Source organism: Protomyctophum bolini, assembly GCF_963924005.1.
Source record: "Protomyctophum bolini genome assembly, chromosome: 20".
Classification (NCBI taxonomy): Eukaryota; Metazoa; Chordata; class Actinopteri; order Myctophiformes; family Myctophidae; genus Protomyctophum; species Protomyctophum bolini.
In genome coordinates, this window is record NC_137881.1 from 21619961 (window position 1) to 21639822 (window position 19862).

The window sequence follows — 19862 nt, forward strand, 5'->3', positions numbered from 1 at the left end:
ACACACACACACGCATGCATGCGTATGCACGCACACACACAGGCGTGTGTGTGCGTGTTGGCAGGCGTGATGGCAGGCGTTGCTTCGTGGTGACAGCGTGACGCTGGTTTCCACTTCCTGTGGAAGCCGAGGTCACTTCCTGTTCAGTTCTCCTGACTCCTGTCTGTCGGTCTGAAAGGCACTCCTCTTTTATTCATCCCTCCTTTCATTTTATTCATCCCTCCTTTATGAGGCGCTAGCCCCTCCTATGCACAGCTTTGTGTGTTTGTGTGAATTTTAGGGATTTTTGATTGGCTGATGAGCAAAGTAGATATTGAGGATAAAAAGTGAGAGCGGAAGACGACAATTGTGATTGGCCGGAATGTGAGGATGATGTGATGTATGATGATAAGAGCTAGCCCCTCCTATATACAGCTTTTGTTACCACAAAATGTCCGCAACACAAACATTAAATGCCATTGACAATGAAGGGAACATTTACGTCATCTTGTCCCCACACGTCTCATATTTGCCTTCGACAATGAAAGGAGAAATTTGGTCAAATGTACGCCAAATATGACGTAAATTTGTGGCAACAGGCATTCTGATTGGCCAGTATGAGATGATACATGGTGATCCACGATGATAAGAGCGCCCCTTTTATTCATCCCTCTTTCATTCATTCCTCTTTTATCATCCCTCTTTTTTGAGCGGTCCAGCCGCTCCAATGCCCAGCTTTGTGTGCATGTCTGTCTGTCTGTCCGTTTGAGCATGGAATGTGCTCATGATGTGATTGGACGTCATGTTGATGACATCATCACCGTTGTGATGAAAGGCACGATACCGCTCACTTCACACGAGTGTGAATTCATTTTATTTACACTTTTATATTTTTTTCATTCTCTTTTTATTCGTCTGAAGTTCTGAGGCGCCTCAGAATGCTTATACTGATAATATTTGGAATTCATCAACATCACTTCAGTTTATCCACGAGGAGCGGAGAGTTCCACACTCACTCCAGAGGGCCTCGTTTCATATCTATAAGCTCACAATGTCTCTCTCTCTCTCTTTCTCTCTCTCTCAGCCTGTCCGTCAAGGCACTTCAAGGCGGGGTCGGGCCTGGGTGGGTGTGTCCTGTGTCCGGCCAATAGCAACACTCAGATCCCGGGCTCCGCCTACTGCCTCTGTCACCACGGTTACCATCGTGCTGACTCGGACCCGCCCACATCCGCATGCACCTGTAAGTAATTAATATGTCTATCTGACCTGTCTGTCTGTCTGTCCACACATCGCTCTCTAAGCTTCCACAAAACTTGAAAAAGCATTCGTTCACACGATACTGTGTGTGTGTGTGTGTGTGTGTGTGTGTGTGTGTGTGTGTGTGTGTGTGTGTGTGTGCATGTGTGTGTGTGTGTGTCCATTGTGTTAACAGCTGTGTTCTGTAAAAGAAGAGATCCTCCCCTTTAAGTCTCACTAATTATTGTCCACACATGCACGCACGCACACACACACACACACACACACACACACACACACACACACACACACACACACACACACACAGAGATTTCAAGGATCGGATTGCCCTCCTTTCATCTCTTTCTGTCCCTCTCTCTCTGTCTCTCTCTCTCTCTCTCTCTCTCTCTCTGTCTCTCTTTGTATCTCTCTCTCTCTCTCTAATAATAAACTAAAGCAAGGGAGGGTTAGGGATAGTGCGTGGCTTATTGCTTTTGTAAAACGGTTACAAACATGGCAACATGAGAATCATGAAACTATTCCTAATAATATTCAGTTTCACTAGAGAAAGAAGTTACACTTCTCGGCCACCAGGCAGAGACACTTCCTTGTTTACTCAGGCATTCCAGCCAGGCTGTGTGTTTAAAACTTTGCCAAACAAATACATTGAGAAACTAAACTTAAAATGACATTTCACCGCTGGAAGAAACTGCATTCACTCAATGTAGTAATAGTATTTGTAGTAGATAACGGTAGCACAATTTGAAACTTTCACCCTATATGGCCAGAAAAATAATGAAGTCTGTGTGTTTGACTGGATTGCTGAATTTCTACAATGACCGTAATGCTGTGGTGCACTTCTCCTCCTTGTGGAGAGGGGGAGAGACTGGTGACTTGAAGTGAGACCTCATTTTCATGACAAATTTTGGTCATGAACATGGCGTCATGACTTAAAGATCTAAAAGCAGATATTTACTACGCCGTCTCCGTTTAGCACCTCAAAAACACCATTCATTGTACTGTACATAAAATAAATTCATCGTGCACTACTGTGCAGTTGTCTGTCTGTCTATCTGACCTGTCTGTCTGTCTGTCTCCCAGCCCCCCCCTCTCCCCCCCGCTCAGTGGTTGCCATGGTGAACGACACCATGGTGACGGTGGAATGGAGCGAACCATTGGACGGAGGCGGGAGGGGTGACCTCCGCTACAACATCCTGTGTGCCACAATTGCAAAACCTCTTCCCCAGGCGAGCCGCAGCGTCTGGACGCCCTGCGGTGATGGTGTGTTCTTTAGCCCCGCCCAGCGGGGCGTGGCCCAGCGGCGTGTCATCATCTGGGGACTCCGCCCACACACCGCCTACACCTTCACCGTCGAATCACTGAACGGTGTGTCGGCTCTCAGCCAATCGGAGCCGGCCGCCGAGACTGTCAATGTTACCACCAGCCCAGATGGTTAGTTAGAGTGCACGTTATACACGCGTGACACGTGCACGCACGCACGCGCGCGCACACACACACACACACACACACACACACACACACACATACTCAGGGTTCATTTCACACTCTCAAGAGTTAAATAGTTGTGATTGGTTGATTGATGTATTGCTGTGTTGTGATTGGTCGGTGTGTCCAGTTCCAGCTGCGGTGGGCGGGCTCCAGAGCACCATGGCGTCAGAGAACAGTCTGTCAGTTGAGTGGAATGTTCCTTCAAAAGCCAAAAACCACCTCATCCTCGACTACCAGATACGCTACAGTCCTAAGGTACGTGCACGAGTGCATAAGGGCTCACTAAATCGACATGACATATTTCAAACTTTGTTAGCATATTTCAAACATATTTCAAACCAAAAAGTCGCTAATTAGAGGTGGAGGCTTCTAAAAATCAAATATCAAAATTATAAGAATTTTTAGATATATTATATATGAAAAAACGAAGTGAAAGAAAAACAGTGTATATTAGGAATGGATGGATCATAATGTGTATATTATATATATTAGGATGGATCGGGACAGTGGCAGTACGTGACGTCGTCTGGACCCTCGGTGGTCGTCGGGGGTCTCCAGAGGTCGTGTCAGTATCAGGTTCAGGTCAGAGGTCGCTCCCAGGCCGGCTACGGAAGCTTCAGCCCCGTTCACACCTTCTACACCTTACCGCTACGTAAGTATACGTACATCACTAAACACAAACATTTTTGAGAGCAATGTTTTGCTGTAAATGACATTGTTTACATGGCTGTCATGATGTTGGAAACAGCAGTAAATCAGCGGAGCACAGCAGGTGCTCCGATGGTTTGAATAGGCATCGGTCTGTTATAGAGTGGAGAGGTCATTATCCAGAAATAACAGACCGATGGATGTACAGTACAAACCACTAAAAAGAAAAGCAGCAAAAAAAAGGAAGATGAGTGCATGTCTGACCTTAATCACCGACCACTCTGCTTTATGCTCATGCGCCAGATTTAGAAGACTCCACAGGTTTTCACAATTTGTACTTGTTTGTTTGTTTACATCCTAGCGGAGGAGAAAGGCCACACCCACCTGCTGACAGGCGTCCTGGTTGCCATGGGGATACTCCTACTCATCGCCGTGGTGATAGTTGCTGCATACTTCTACCGGTAAAGAGTGTGTGTGTGTGTGTGTGTGTGTGTGCACGTGCGTGTGCGCATGCGTGTGCGCTACTCTTCTCCCAAGTCCTGCAGCGATAGAGAAGGGTAGCAGATACAGGTCAGGACTGGGAGTGACTGGGAGTATCTTGCCCTACTTTGCACTAGGGCTCTCACTTCTAGTGATTTTTACTAGTTGACTAGTTGCCTAGTTTACTAGTCGACTATTTGTACATTTACAAACTACATTGGTGACTATAATGTAGCATTCTAGCTGATTTTTTCTCATCAACTAGTCAACTAGTGGATTGAATAGTCGACTAGTTCCTTAAAGCCCTACTTTGCCCGCAGACATCATAGGATAGACATAGGCAGAGGCACGGGACGGAACAGCGTGTCTCTGCGGCAGCTCCCCTACGTGACTGAGCGGGCCCACTCTGCTCCCCCTACGTGACTCATTGGTATCAAACAAAACAATTCTGACTCTCGTTTAGAATATTAATACTTCTAGAGAGACTTTATCGTAATCATCGCGAGGTAGGCAAGCAACATTATGCTTTAATTCACTCTACACAAATTGATTCGCCAAAAATAGCAGATCTACAATCTCACACCACGTTGCAACGCATTGTGAGCTTGTAGACCCACAAGAATAGGGATGCTGGGGGTTCAAGTGGTTAACAAAAGTGTAATTAAGACTTTGATTATCTTGGAGAGCTGACAGATATTCAATCACAGTGCCACTGTCAACATTATTTGTAATTTGCACAGAGGCGCCGACGTGCCAAAGGACCACCGACCACTGTCTGTGACAATGTCTGCGGATCACGCATTTATCTGATTGAGCAGCGCCCCCGCTTTTCAGGGACGCGTCTGGCGTCACCGTTTTTCCTACCCAACTTTGCACCAGTGAGGGGTGGGAGGGCGAGAGCCCTGTAATGTATGCAGATTCAAAACACACTGCCTTATTTACTACAGCAAACAACCTTTACAAATTGTTTTAGTTGCCTTAGGTTCAAGATCCATAACTTGTAATATGCTATTGGCTGTTTGTATTAATCTTGGAAAAACATAAAAATATACTCATGGAAAGGCTATAGTATTTTACTTATATTGACCCCATAAACAATTACAATTACAAGGTTTTGCCCACTCAAATGGTACCTCGTCAGATAATTCCCACATAGCCTAATTATATTCTTACTTAGGCTGTCTGCTGTCGTGAAAGTTTATAGTTAGAGAAATTCAAAGTTTCAACATCAAAGTAGTACGGCCCCCAGCCCCTCCCACCCCTCACTGGTGCCAAATCGGGGGACGCGTCTGAGCAGCCACGCAGCCAGATGGCTGGACACAACCACAATAATCAACTCATAAATCGATTTGGAGCAACGTCATTGTCGACATCGATGCGTGCATGCGTGTGTGCATGTGTGCGGGCGGGGGTACGTGCGGGCGCGCGCGTGTGTGTGTGTGATTAAACATTCAGTTGTCTAAAATAACTATACTCTCTCTCTCTGTCTTTCTCTCTATCTCTCTCTATCTCTCAGACGGAGGAGAAGGGCGAGCGATGCAGAGATGAACGATAAGAGTGGACAGTACCTGATGGGCCAGAGTGAGTGACATGCCCACTTCCTGCTTCTCAGCCAATCAGCGTGTAGCAGAGACGCTTTCTTTCTTTCTTTCTTTCTTTCTTTCTTTCTTTCTTTCTTTCTAATTGTACTATATCACTGAATCACTGATACAGAAACATAAGGTTTTTCAGAAAACGGTCAGGATTTAGAAGACATTTTGTAGATTCTGGTCTCACTACCTTGTGCTTGATGTTTAAAACATGTGATGTCATATTGACGCGGTTGCCATGGTTACTGTGTCCGTAGCGATGAAGGTCTACATCGACCCGTTCACGTACGAGGACCCCAACGAGGCCGTCAGGGAGTTCACCAAGGAGATCGATGCCTCCTTCGTCAAGATAGAGGAGGTCATAGGAGCAGGTATGTCTCTCTCTCTCTCTCGTCTCCTTCTAATTCACTTAGTTTTAGTTAGTTTTTAGAGCAGGTTTGCTAGTTGTTATTAGTTTGTATTTTTGTGACAACGCTTAGTTTTAGTTTAGGTTTTATTAGTTTTAGTTTTTTCCTGCCCTATTCAATCCTGCACCTGACTGAAAGGGGCCAGAGTAATGTATTGTGTAATACAAACAGCAAAAGACAGCATTTAAAATAATAATATTCAGTTCCAGATTAAGCTAAACGAAAGGCATTTTGTCTATCATTTCAGTTAGTTTTTGTAAACACACAATACAGTTGGTTATAATTTTTCTAGTTTTTATTTAGTTCAGTTAACAAAATGTTTTCTTTGTTTAGTTTTAGTTTGTAGTTAGTTTTAGCTGTAGTAACCTTGGCATCCTCTAACAGGAGAGTTCGGGGAGGTGTGCCGAGGCCGGTTCAAAGCTCCAGGTAAAAAGGAGAACTACGTTGCCATTAAGACGCTGAAGGGAGGATACACCGACCGGCAGAGGCGGGACTTCCTGTCTGAGGCGTCGATCATGGGTCAGTATAACCACTGTCCTGACAGCTGGACGTTTACATACATTTGCATATATATTCATCATATATTTACACGTATTTATCCTATATTTACATATTATTCATCGTGTATTTCCATTCAGGTCAGTTCCAGCATCCTAACATCATCCACCTGGAAGGAGTCATCACCACTTCCTGTCCCGTCATGATCCTGACGGAATACATGGAGAACGGAGCGTTAGACAGCTTTCTGAGGGTGAGACAGGCTTTATAACGCCACTAGACAGCTTTCTGAGGGTGAGACAGGCTTTATAACACCACTAGACAGCTTTCTGAGGGTGAGACAGGCTTTATAACGCCACTAGACAGCTTTCTGAGGGTGAGACAGGCTTTATAACACCACTAGACAGCTTTCTGAGGGTGAGACAGGATTTATAACGCCACTAGACAGCTTTCTGAGGGTGAGACAGGCTTTATAACACCACTAGACAGCTTTCTGAGGGTGAGACAGGCTTTATAACGCCACTAGACAGCTTTCTGAGGGTGAGACAGGCTTTATAACACCACTAGACAGCTTTCTGAGGGTGAGACAGGCTTTATAACACCACTAGACAGCTTTCTGAGGGTGAGACAGGCTTCATAACACTATAGACAGCTTTCTGAGGGTGAGACAGGCTTTATAACACCACTAGACAGCTTTCTGAGGGTGAGACAGGCTTTTTAACACCACTAGACAGCTTTCTGAGGGTGAGACAGGCTTTATAACACCACTAGACAGCTTTCTGAGGGTGAGACAGGCTTTATAACACTACTAGACAGCTTTCTGAGGGTGAGACAGGCTTTATAACACTACTAGACAGCTTTCTGAGGGTGAGACAGGCTTTATAACACCACTAGACAGCTTTCTGAGGGTGAGACAGGCTTCATAACACTACTAGACAGCTTTCTGAGGGTGAGACAGGCTTCATAACACTACTAGACAGCTTTCTGAGGGTGAGACAGGCTTTATAACACCACTAGACAGCTTTCTGAGGGTGAGACAGCTTTATAACACCACTAGACAGCTTTCTGAGGGTGAGACAGCTTTATAATACCACTAATACCATTGTTCTCTACGAATACAATGTAACGTGTGTGTCTCTCTCTCTCTCTCTCTCTCTCTCTACCATGCAGGTGAATGACGGTCAGTTTACGTGTATACAGCTAGTAGGAATGCTGCGAGGAATCGCTTCAGGAATGAAGTATCTGTCAGACATGAACTTTGTTCACAGAGACCTCGCTGCTCGAAACATCCTGGTCAACTCCAACCTCGTCTGCAAGGTCATTAATAACCTTAATTACCTGTGCTTAATTAACTGTTTAACGAACAACCTGCTCTGCAAGGTATGTCACGTTACTTAACAAGTTAAAGGAGATATAGACAACATTCAGTGTTTGTAAACAGAAGTGAGAGGTGCTGCAAAACAGATTAAAATCGATTCAAACTGATTCTGGCTCCCCCCTGTCGCCATGTCACTGCAGGCTATTGGTTGTTGCTCCTGGCCCTGGGAGGGATGCATCGGATATTTGCACTCATATAATGGCTAAATTTGTTGTTACAAAATTTTGAATTTCTATTGAATATCTTAGTTACAATGAAATTGAGTTGACGTGTTTTTTAAGGGTAACTGTAGCATAATCATAATATCACATGAGTCCCGTGGTCACCAAGCCCCTGAGATACTGAATTCCCCTCTTGCACGCCTATAAAAATGACCAGAAAAATGAGGAAGTGGCTTTCAACATGAATTGAAAAAATATATATTCCCCCTCAAATGCCTCAGCCACTACAGAATCGTTCATGTTGTGTTCATGTTCAACACTGATGTAGGCTGGTTAGCCGACACGTCTGTCATTCGATGTTACAAAGAATAAAAACTAGAATGCTGTCTTGGTCTTACAATGTTGATTTGAAAGGGGAACGCACCATAAGTTAGAGCGCGGTGGTCACAAGAAGGATTATCCATAATAAATAATCATAAACAGACTATTTCACATGAACAATGTTGGTAAAAGTAAGATATTTAATTAAGTGTGATTATATATTGCATCGCGTTTTTATTATGAAACTGCTGGGGTTGAACCTGGTTGAACACACCGTCACACCCTTGTGCTGTTATTGGCGAAAACTCGGCCCCACTCCCCCACTAACCCCCTCCTCCACACACCCGAGTAACAACACCTACAGTGTTTTCTACTACAGTTGCAGGTGTTTTCATAACTAGTGTGTTTGTATAACTAGTGTGTTTTAATAACTAGTGTGTTTTTTCTTTTCTTTTCATTTTCAGGTTTCAGATTTTGGTCTGAGCAGATTCCTGACTGAGAACTCTTCTGATCCCACATATACCAGCTGCCTGGTGAGTTAATGAATATATATATACATCTATTTGATGAGTTTACTAACTAACTATTTAAATAATCATATGTATGTATCGGGGCGGCTGGTGCTCAGGAGGTAGAGCCCAATGATCCGTGGGTCGGCCGGTTCAAATCCCGGCTCCTCTTCCTGTCCACATGTCGGAACTCGGAAGTGTCCTTGGGCAAGACACTGAACCCCACATTGCCTCCAGTGAGTTGGTCGGCGCAAGCTCGCCACCGTCGGTGTGTGAACGCTGGCATCGACTGTTCGCCGCTTCACCTCCGAATGTATAGTCTTGCGTAGCCAGACAACTATTCCACAATCTCCGGATGCTATAGTATGCTATGTCTGGAACTACACCAAAATCTGAGTGTAGTTTGTCATTTCCGTTCATAAAAATATATAAAAAAATATCTTTAGAGCTTTTTTTTTTTTTTTTCATTTCTGCTAAGCAGCAAGCTATATAATTATGCTTAGATGATTTCGATTTATTTTTTTGTGACCAAGTTTTTGTTAATAATTTTTCATTTTACAAATGTCTGTCTGTCTGTCTCTGTCTCTTTCAGGGAGGAAAGATTCCTATTCGCTGGACGGCTCCTGAAGCGATAGCTTACAGGTCATTATGATTATTTGATACGGACCAGTTCTGCTGTTTTAGAGCGATGTTTATTTGGTTTAGAGTGATATTTATTTGATTTGGGTGATATTTCGTTGTTTAAAACATTTTCTGTTTTTCAAATTGGAGACACATGGAGACTGGAGACACATGGAGACTTGTGTTACTGAAGTTGATTGGTTGATTGATTGATTGATTGACAGGAAGTTTACGTCGGCCAGTGATGGGTGGAGTTACGGCATCGTCATGTGGGAAGTGATGTCATACGGAGAGCGACCTTATTGGGACATGAGCAACCAGGATGTAAGACGTCTGTCTGTCTGTCTGTGTATAAAAAGGTTATAGGGCATTCACCTAGTGATTTTTGAGTTGGTGAGAGCCGACGGCTCTGGATGAAAAGAAATGTAGCGATCTTGTCAACCACAGTTCCTTCGGTCTTTACAAGGCTAAGGGTTATGATTAGCTCTGGTCCATAGCGTTAGAAGGAGCTAGGCTGTGATTACATTACATGCTCTAACAGCAAGCTATGAAATTCATTAATAATTAATAATGCTGCATGCTTGCACCTTTGTTGGCTAAGCATAAGATAAAGGTGAATAAGAAACATGGCATCACGGCAAGAGCTACTGTAGTGTAACACTGTGGATATAATGGAAACCAGGAGGGACTGCTACTGTACTGGACGTCACGACACGTCTCCAATTTCACGTATTAATTAATTATTGGTGTTTTACAGGTGATTAACGCCATAGAACAAGACTACAGGTTACCGCCCCCTCCGGATTGCCCCGCCTCCCTCCACGCCCTCATGCTGGACTGCTGGCAGAAGGAACGAGCCAATCGGCCGCGGTTCTGCGCCGTGGTCGCCGCGCTCGATAGGCTGATACGAAACCCCGCCTCCTTGAAGATCACTCGAGCCGAGGGACCAGGGTGAGAGAGACAAACTGTTATTTATTATTATTAGTGGTCAAGCCCAAAGGGGCGTAGACCCCTTCTTGTTTTTTCGTACGGGTTCTGCCATTTTCCACAGTTTTTGCACTTTGCAATTCGACAAATGACCTCTGACCTTTACATCTCCCAATGAGTACATTTGCTCGATTCACTTTTTCGGAAGTCAAAAAAGCGATGTCAAAGAATTCCGTCCCCAGTGTGTTCTTGCCTGAAATGTTGTGTAGTCTGTATTATTAAATTACACCTGTCTGTCTGTGTCTGCCTGTCTCTCTGCCTGTCTGTCTCTCAGTCCGTCTCAGCCTCTGTTGGACCAGAGGGTTCCTCGCCTGTCTCACTGCTCATCGGTGTGTGAATGGTTAAAGCTGATCAACATGAGTCGATATGAAGTGAACTTCATCCAGGCTGGATTCACTGATCTGGAAACAGTTACGAACCTCACTGCAGAGTAAGTAAAAAATTATAATCGTAATATATACACACACCATATTATACTATTATTTCATGTCAACATTCAAGTACAACTATCATAAGATGTAACCCAGGTAAAGTCATGTGTCGCTCTGCAAGTTTAACTAAAGTCCAAAATTAATTATTTCTGATACCGAAAATAGACGATCTACAAGCTCACAAGGCATATATAATTATATATAAGGCCATTTAAATTAGTAACCAGTCGCCAAACTAGCCATCACTTCATCCAATCAAATCACTCCAACAGAAGTGTTATGATGATGTCATGATGTTTGTGCCTGTTCCCACAGCGACCTGTTGAGAGTAGGTGTGACCTCTGTGTTGATGTCATAATGATGTCATAATGTCTGTTTCCATAGTGACCTGCTCAGAGTGGGCGTGACCTTGGCCGGTCATCAGAAGAAGATTCTCTCGTCCATTCAAACACTCAGGATAAACAAGAGCCCGCCCACCCTGCCCTTCTGACCAACCAATTGCAAGCCTCGCTCCGACCGTCCTGGCCGTACGGACCAATCACAGCAACTCAGGATACAGCGTAGACCCAGCCAGCCAGCCAATCAAAACCCTGCAACGGCCCTGAGGACTGGAGATCCTGCCCACTTCTGCCAATACGGACCAATGGCAGGCCTTAAAGTGAAACAGAGCTTCATGATATCACAGGTTTTAGGGACACGCCCCCTCCTTATTGGATGGAGGAGCAGGATGCTGATTGGCTCATTTGGCTGTCCAGTGCGAGGTCATTATAATGTGACATAATTTCCGTCTAAACTCACTCTGTGTTCTCATTGGTTCAGAAACCCATGCCTACCAGTGACATCATCATGTCTGTCTGCTCACGCTGTGTTGTCCTTGGTTCAGAAACCATGCCTACCATTGATGTCACTGGTAGGCAGGGTTCTTATTGTTCATCTAGGACAGTAAAGAGGTTGTCAACCCGTGGCCCACTGGTGGTCCGTGAGGGTATTGCAAGCGGGCCAGAGGAACTGTATTTTTTATACGTATTGATCTGTGACGTTCAACGATCAAAATATAATCAATAATAATAATAATAATAAAATATTGATTTTATCGATGTCAGTGCGTGGGGTGGAACAGCTCTCTAACCCTAGAGCAGTGGTTCCCAAACCTTCAAGGACCCCCAAATCGACACTAATTAGCCCCCATTTGTACACTCTCAGAGTTACAGACCCAAGGGTCCATTTGATTCCAAACTATCATTTAGCTGGGGGACCCCCTGGAACTCCCTCAAGTACCCCTGGGGGTCCCCAGACCCCACTTTTGGAACCACTGCCATAGAGAGCTTCAGATTGAACTGTCACTCAAACCACTAAATCAGCCAATGGCAGCGCAAAATATATCGTCAGGCCGGACTGTTGCATCATGGGAAAGTTGTGTAGTTCCTGTAGTGATTCATTCAGCCACTGGTTGGTCGGCTGAGCTGTCACTCAAATCACTAAATAAGCCAATGGCAACACAGCATCAACCCAAAGAGGGAGGGACTAAAGGATCACATTGTGGTCCACATGTTGACCGGACCATTGCATTATGGGAGGACTTCTAGTCTTCACATTGACTGGACTGTTGCATTATGGGATGTTTTGTAGTCTTCACATCAGATAGAAGAATAGATGCCTCATTGGCCGCTGCAGTTCATTGGAGCGATGTGTGTCCAGTGTAAGGAGGAAGTCAAGCGGAAGTACGGAAGGCACGCTGCGTCGCTGCCACTCAAGTGACTACTTTTCCGGAACTTATCAATTAAATTCAAAGGAGCTTTACTGGAATGAGAAAACATCTGTTTGGCCTAACGAACGTTCCCTTCCATGACACGCGAGGACGCTTGTCAAGCTTCCGCTATGCTTCGCAAGGAATCTCGGAAAAGCTTGCCTCCATGTTGCCTCCTGAGAGAGACACACGCTCCAGAGCCGAAGGAGGCCTTTTCATGTCTATGGTCCACACATTGACTTTAATGATGCATTCTGGGAGTTTTCTGTAGTCTTCACATTGACTGGACTGTTGAATTATGGGACGTTGTGTAGTTCCTGTAGCGATTCAGACACTGGTTGGTCGACTGAACTGTCGACTGAACTGTCACTCAAACCACTATAACCACAATAAGCCAATGGCAGCAAAGCAACCCAAAGAGGTAGGAACTAAGGATCACTAAAGGACACGTTGTAGTCTGAACGTTGACTGCAGCAATGCATTGTGGGATATTTTGTAGTCTTCATATTGACTGCAGCAATGCATTGTGGGATATTTTGTAGTCCACACATTGACTGGACTGTTCCATTCTGGGATGTTTTGTAGTCTTCACATTGACTGGACTTTTGCATTCTGGGATGTTGTGTAGTCTTCACATTGACTGAAATGTTGCATTATGGGATGTTTTGCAGCCTTCACATTGACTGGAATGTTGCATTATGGGAGGACTTGTAGTCTTCACATTGACTGAAATGTTGCATTCTGGGAGTTTTCGTAGTCCTCACATTGAAGACTGCTGCCATTGATGTGTTCTGTTAACCGATTCACAATCGTTGTCGACGTCCTATTGGCTGATCTCTACAGGAAGAGGAAGTGATGTCGCTTTATCTGTGCACTTTTTTTTTTACTTAGATTAGCAGACAGATTATAAGGTAAATAAAATTAGTTTGAAACATTTTCATTTTAAACTAAATTCCAGGAAGCTGACCGTATTAGTGTCTTAACTTCCTCTTCCTGTGACATCAGTTGTTACCATGGTGATATAAAACCCAACAGCCCAACAGGTGTTTATCTTTTTTTGTACTTTTATATATAAAAATAAAAAAGTCTTGTTATAAATGAAAAATATGAATATGTTAATTAGAGTTATAACGACATGCTCAGCCAATCATAATAAAGATGAACCAACACTGTGTGTGTGTGTGTGTGTGTGTGTGTGTGTGTGTGTGTGTGTGTGTGTGTGTGTGTGACTGTGTGTGTGTGTGTGTGTGTGTGTGTGTGTGTGTGCGGCTGCGTGTGCTTCCTGCGACTCTTGGGACATTTGACCAAAGGCAACATTTGAAAATATCACATGTACAAGATCTGATATTTATGGTCAGATCTGAGATTATGAAGATAAGATCTGATATTTTCACTGCATTTAAAAATAGGGCTAAAATGTTTTTTTTAACATCTTTGTGTCCAAACTAAAGAGTCAAAATATATAATATCTGTATTTGAGCTTTAAAAAGTACAATATTTTTAGGCCTATTTGAGCTTAACAAAAATACAATATCTGTATTTGAGCTGCTTAATAAAAATTCAATGTCAAACTTTTATAGAATAATAATAATAGCCTAGATGTTATGTAGCGGGTGCATACGTTGGTTTGACATACTAACAGTCCAACAAGCATTAGACACCGTGGCTCCTGACATGCGTGGCCGGTTAAACCCGTGGCTCCCTGTGGCTTCCTGTGAGGTTAGGTTTAGGGTTTGGGGTAGGGTGGCGGACTCATGAAAGAGAGAGAGCTTTACAGCATCTGGAGATACTCTGTCTCTCAAAATCCTTTGTTTTATTGGTGTTTAATGAAACTGAGAAAATATTTGATTTAAAATCTAATTTGTTTCGAGTGAGAACGTCGGAAACAAAACAGACAGAGAGGTTAGAGGTTAACTTTCTCTTTCAAATAGTTTGGCACGGACGTGTGTGTGTGTGTGTGTGTGCATGTGTGTTGAATTTATAACATGGGAAAGACCCATTTAATTTAATTTTAATTAACAGATGTTTGGCAGAGATAGTTAAGTTATGCAACTAAACACACGCACACATGCAAGCGTGCACACACACATACACTCACACACACACACACACACACACACAGGCTGTACATGTGTGTGATATATGATACAACTAGTCCTTTGAATGTGGAATTCACTACACAATACATGCAAACATGCACACACACACACACAGAGAGAGAGGTCATCAGGTGTATTTGTGTGGTATCCGATATCCTGAGAATGAATCTGTCTTCCTTTATTGGCACGCTACTGCTGTTGTGTGTGCGTGCACACACCCACACTAATACGTTAGCATATGGCATGCACATGAATTGAATACCCAGGACCTGAATGGAAATATGACCGCAAGGACTTTTTGGGGGGATATCCTATAGGGGCTATAAACTTATTGGAGTTTGTTTTACTATTTTTAAACATTTTAATAGTTCAACTAGCCGATCAACAAGCTCTCAACATGTAGATGCAGATCGGCTATAGTTGAACTAAATTATTTTAAAATGTTTTCAATTCAAAGATCAGAAAAATGCAGATAAGGGGTAAGATAGGGCCCTGAAGTGTTTGACTGTACTCTGTACCGTTTACATTTCTGTCCAAGTATACAAAAACGAATAGAAGAATACGCACATCACTTGGTTGAGGTGCTGGGTTCAAAAGTAGCATTAGAATAAGAGAAAAGAACCCACACACTCATCTGCTCCAAAAGGTATACTTTATTGACAAAGGCTCTTCATCTGGTCAAACTTCATCTGGTCAAACTTCATCTGGTCAAACTTCATCTGGTCAAACTCTTTTTCTACCTAGTAAAGTATAAATTCAATCAATCAAAAGTAGCTCTTAACATGTCTACAGTGGCTTTTTATGAAACAAAAACTTTTCAGATAGAGGATAATTCAAGGTTTCTATATTCAACATATTACGTGTTGTATCTCCTTAAGCAGCTTAATACGTCTAACATTTACACAGTGGCGGAAAGTAACTAATTATGTTTACTTAAGTACAATATTGATGATTTCCAATTTCCAATACTGTTTTACTTCTACTCCATTACATCTCAGAAGAAAATATTGTACTTTTACTCCACTACAATTATTTGAAAACTTGAAAACTGTAGATTTTGATTATTATTACAAAACATACATTAACCACTTCATTAACCAGATGCCTTGTCTTGCATCGCCAATAGTGGCACTGGCTATACACTGCAGGTCACAATATTCTGACAAAAATAAATCTAGTTTGCAAATTGCGCCGTTAACTTACTTCAGACTTGCTTTTCTGTGAACGTGTAAAGTGTGTAAAGTGTAAAGTGTTTCTAAAGTGTAGTTGTTTATTTGGCCTTGCAGATCTAAAAGCTTTTATTTTTTTAATCTCATAAAATGTTCAATTATCTTTTCCTTCAGGGCCAATTTAGGGGCCCTTGGCTCTACATGGGTTTGAGACCCTTTATTGGCTGTTGTGTTAAATGTAGGTAAAAATAAATGATAAATAAAAACATTGCGGTGGTTAATCCGTACCTGCCCACCTTTTATGTCTGATGGATTCAATGATAAACTCATCAATATTTGTATCATTTAGTTGGTTTAATTTAATATGATCCGACATAATAAGGTCTTTAATGTCTCGTTAATAGACTGTCGAAGGAGGATGTTGCAACTAGATAGGATCTACGTTTTAATAGTTTATATTTATTAAAATGTTTTTTAATTATACAATTCATAATACATCATTAAATATTCTTTCATGTTCTGTACAGAACAATAAGGGTCAAAGTTCACAATCACAGCCGTTCTATTGAGTCACAGACAGGAAATTAAATTGTGTGTGTGTGTGTGTGTGTGTGTGTGTGAGTGAGAGGGCTGAGTCTTAACTTGAACTCATGGAAATTCCAAAGCTCTCTCACGCACACACGCACGCCAACAATAACATTATCTTGAAACCAAAAGCATATTTCTGTATGTTGTGCTTAAGGTCCATTATTTATTCTGCATTCAACAGTTTGTAGAATGGTACAGTTCAAACGAAAGTAGGCTACAGGTCAACACAAAAACTGCTAAGAGGATCATAAAACCAGAAAAAAGAACTATAGGCCCTATAGTTGTTTACATACCAATTTCGAATTGCAGCCGCCAGTATAAAAGATATCTTTGTTTGAGAGCAGTTTGAAGGAGATGACTCCATAGCGGTCCAGTGGTTGAGAAGCACTGAACTAGAGGAATTAACAAAGATCAGTCGAGTCTGTTAAACCAGGATAGGAGTTTGAAAAGTAACATTTTTGAGTGAGCTGTGATTCAAACATGGCAAGATGCTGCCCTCCTGTGGACACATACAGCAACTGAAGTCCAAGCGACAAACTTTGATTGATTTAATTCTTTATTCCACAGTAGGCTATGCAGAATGGGTACATTTCAGGTTCTGTAGGTAGTATACAACAGGTGGACTCTGTGCTAATGCTTAATCATGGGGTCGTCCACAGACTCCACAGTAACAGTTTTTGTATTGACTTGTGTTTTCGTTTGAAATATATACCCATTCTGATTCTGCATTCTGTGAAATAAAAATCAATCAATCGATCAAAGTTTGGCGCTGTATTTGTCCACAGGAGGGCAGCATCGTACGGAGCCAATTACATTGTATTTTTAGCCTATATTTATTGATTTTATCAATAGAGTTATAAACGTATACTAAGGTTATAAAGGACTCGTGCTTTCCTTTCCCGTTTCTCCGTCGTCAGTGACAACAAGTAGGCAGCGTCTAGTGAGCAGTTCTAATGAACAGTTTTAAGACTTCCGGTGGACGATCTCTTCAAAATAAGAGTACCCTCTAGAGTATGAAAAAAAAGTTTCATTTGCACATTAAAACTACAAATTAAGCATTTAAATGATGCTATATGATGCTAGAAGACACACATTATGTTTCTGTGTAAAAATAAGTAATTAAATAATAATAATAGTAATAATAAAGTCATCTAAATGCATAAATGCTCATCACTGGAGTGCATGGACTTTATAAAGTGGACACTGGACAAAAGACGGCTCCGCGAGGCAACTATCTGGACATACCCACGCGTCCGGGGAGATGTCCTCTACCACCCCACAGTCTCCGCTAAGCGGGAGAGGTGTAAAATTCAGAGCAGCAGAGCTTCTACTGGGGTCAATGCAAAAAAAAATACCGTTTCCAGACCCAGACTGGACACTGGACAAAAGACGGCTCCGCGAGGCAACTATCTGGACATACCCACGCGTCCGGGGAGATGTCCTCTACCACCCCACAGTCTCCGCTAAGCGGGAGAGGTGTAAAATTCAGAGCAGCAGACCTTCTATTGGGGTCAACACTCAAAAAAGTGCCGTTTCCAGACACAGAATGGACACTGGACAAAGAGGCCTCCGCGAGGCAACTATCTGGACACACCCACGCGTTCAGGGAGATGTCCTGTACCACACCCCAGTCTCCGCTAAGCGGGAGAGGTGTAAAATTCACAGCAGCAGAGCTTCTAATGGGGTCAATGCAAAAAAATGTACCGTTTCCGGACCCAGTCTGGACACTGGACAAAAGACGGCTCCGCGAGGCAACTATCTGGACATACCCACGCGTCCGGGGAGATGTCCTCTACCACCCCACAGTCTCCGCTAAGCGGGAGAGGTGTAAAATTCAGAGCAGCAGAGCTTCTACTGGGGTCAATGCAAAAAAAAATACCGTTTCCGGACCCAGACTGGACACTGGACAAAAGACGGCTCCGCGAGGCAACTATCTGGACATACCCACGCGTCCGGGGAGATGTCCTCTACCACCCCACAGTCTCCGCTAAGCGGGAGAGGTGTAAAATTCAGAGCAGCAGAGCTTCTATTGGGGTCAACACTCAAAAAAGTGCCGTTTCCAGACACAGAATGGACACTGGACAAAGAGGCCTCCGCGAGGCAACTATCTGGACACACCCACGCATTCAGGGAGATGTCCTGTACCACACCCCAGTCTCCGCTAAGCGGGAGAGGTGTAAAATTCACAGCAGCAGAGCTTCTAATGGGGTCAATGCAAAAAAATGTACCGTTTCCGGACCCAGACTGGACACTGGACAAAAGACGGCTCCGCGAGGCAACTATCTGGACATACCCACGCGTCCGGGGAGATGTCCTCTACCACCCCACAGTCTCCGCTAAGCGGGAGAGGTGTAAAATTCAGAGCAGCAGAGCTTCTACTGGGGTCAATGCAAAAAAAAATACCGTTTCCGGACCCAGACTGGACACTGGACAAAAGACGGCTCCGCGAGGCAACTATCTGGACATACCCACGCGTCCGGGGAGATGTCCTCTACCACCCCACAGTCTCCGCTAAGCGGGAGAGGTGTAAAATTCAGAGCAGCAGAGCTTCTATTGGGGTCAACACTCAAAAAAGTGCCGTTTCCAGACACAGAATGGACACTGGACAAAGAGGCCTCCGCGAGGCAACTATCTGGACACACCCACGCGTTCAGGGAGATGTCCTGTACCACACCCCAGTCTCCGCTAAGCGGGAGAGGTGTAAAATTCACAGCAGCAGAGCTTCTAATGGGGTCAATGCAAAAAAATGTACCGTTTCCGGACCCAGACTGGACACTGGACAAAAGACGGCTCCGCGAGGCAACTATCTGGACATACCCACGCGTCCGGGGAGATGTCCTCTACCACCCCACAGTCTCCGCTAAGCGGGAGAGGTGTAAAATTCAGAGCAGCAGAGCTTCTATTGGGGTCAACACTCAAAAAAGTGCCGTTTCCAGACACAGAATGGACACTGGACAAAGAGGCCTCCGCGAGGCAACTATCTGGACACACCCACGCATTCAGGGAGATGTCCTGTACCACACCCCAGTCTCCGCTAAGCGGGAGAGGTGTAAAATTCACAGCAGCAGAGCTTCTAATGGGGTCAATGCAAAAAAATGTACCGTTTCCGGACCCAGACTGGACACTGGACAAAAGACGGCTCCGCGAGGCAACTATCTGGACATACCCACGCGTCCGGGGAGATGTCCTCTACCACCCCACAGTCTCCGCTAAGCGGGAGAGGTGTAAAATTCAGAGCAGCAGAGCTTCTACTGGGGTCAATGCAAAAAAAAATACCGTTTCCGGACCCAGACTGGACACTGGACAAAAGACGGCTCCGCGAGGCAACTATCTGGACATACCCACGCGTCCGGGGAGATGTCCTCTACCACCCCACAGTCTCCGCTAAGCGGGAGAGGTGTAAAATTCAGAGCAGCAGAGCTTCTATTGGGGTCAACACTCAAAAAAGTGCCGTTTCCAGACACAGAATGGACACTGGACAAAGAGGCCTCCGCGAGGCAACTAT

General features: G+C 43.9%; 1 protein-coding gene across 2 annotated transcripts in view; it reads left to right on the plus strand.

The window, feature by feature from the left end:
• Window positions 1-13673, plus strand: part of LOC308334971 (ephrin type-B receptor 4b-like) — a 28591-nt gene extending 14918 nt beyond the window's left edge. Inside the window, exons 7-23 of one of the 2 annotated variants that reach the window (XR_013965945.1) lie at window positions 1064-1219; window positions 2317-2667; window positions 2852-2979; window positions 3217-3376; window positions 3734-3833; window positions 5369-5433; window positions 5699-5812; window positions 6233-6367; window positions 6487-6599; window positions 7517-7663; window positions 8671-8739; window positions 9308-9357; window positions 9561-9660; window positions 10094-10287; window positions 10598-10753; window positions 11139-13163; window positions 13207-13673. Coding sequence is in view for 1 of the 2 variants with exons in the window: in XM_080791878.1 (XP_080648004.1) it covers window positions 1064-1219; window positions 2317-2667; window positions 2852-2979; window positions 3217-3376; window positions 3734-3833; window positions 5369-5433; window positions 5699-5812; window positions 6233-6367; window positions 6487-6599; window positions 7517-7663; window positions 8671-8739; window positions 9308-9357; window positions 9561-9660; window positions 10094-10287; window positions 10598-10753; window positions 11139-11244 (2144 nt within the window). In the remaining variant the exon portion in view is untranslated. Of the gene's footprint in view, window positions 1-1063; window positions 1220-2316; window positions 2668-2851; window positions 2980-3216; window positions 3377-3733; window positions 3834-5368; window positions 5434-5698; window positions 5813-6232; window positions 6368-6486; window positions 6600-7516; window positions 7664-8670; window positions 8740-9307; window positions 9358-9560; window positions 9661-10093; window positions 10288-10597; window positions 10754-11138 lie in introns of both variants that reach the window. The other variant, XM_080791878.1, reaches the window with a different exon arrangement.
• The last annotated feature ends 6189 nt before the right edge of the window (window positions 13674-19862 follow it).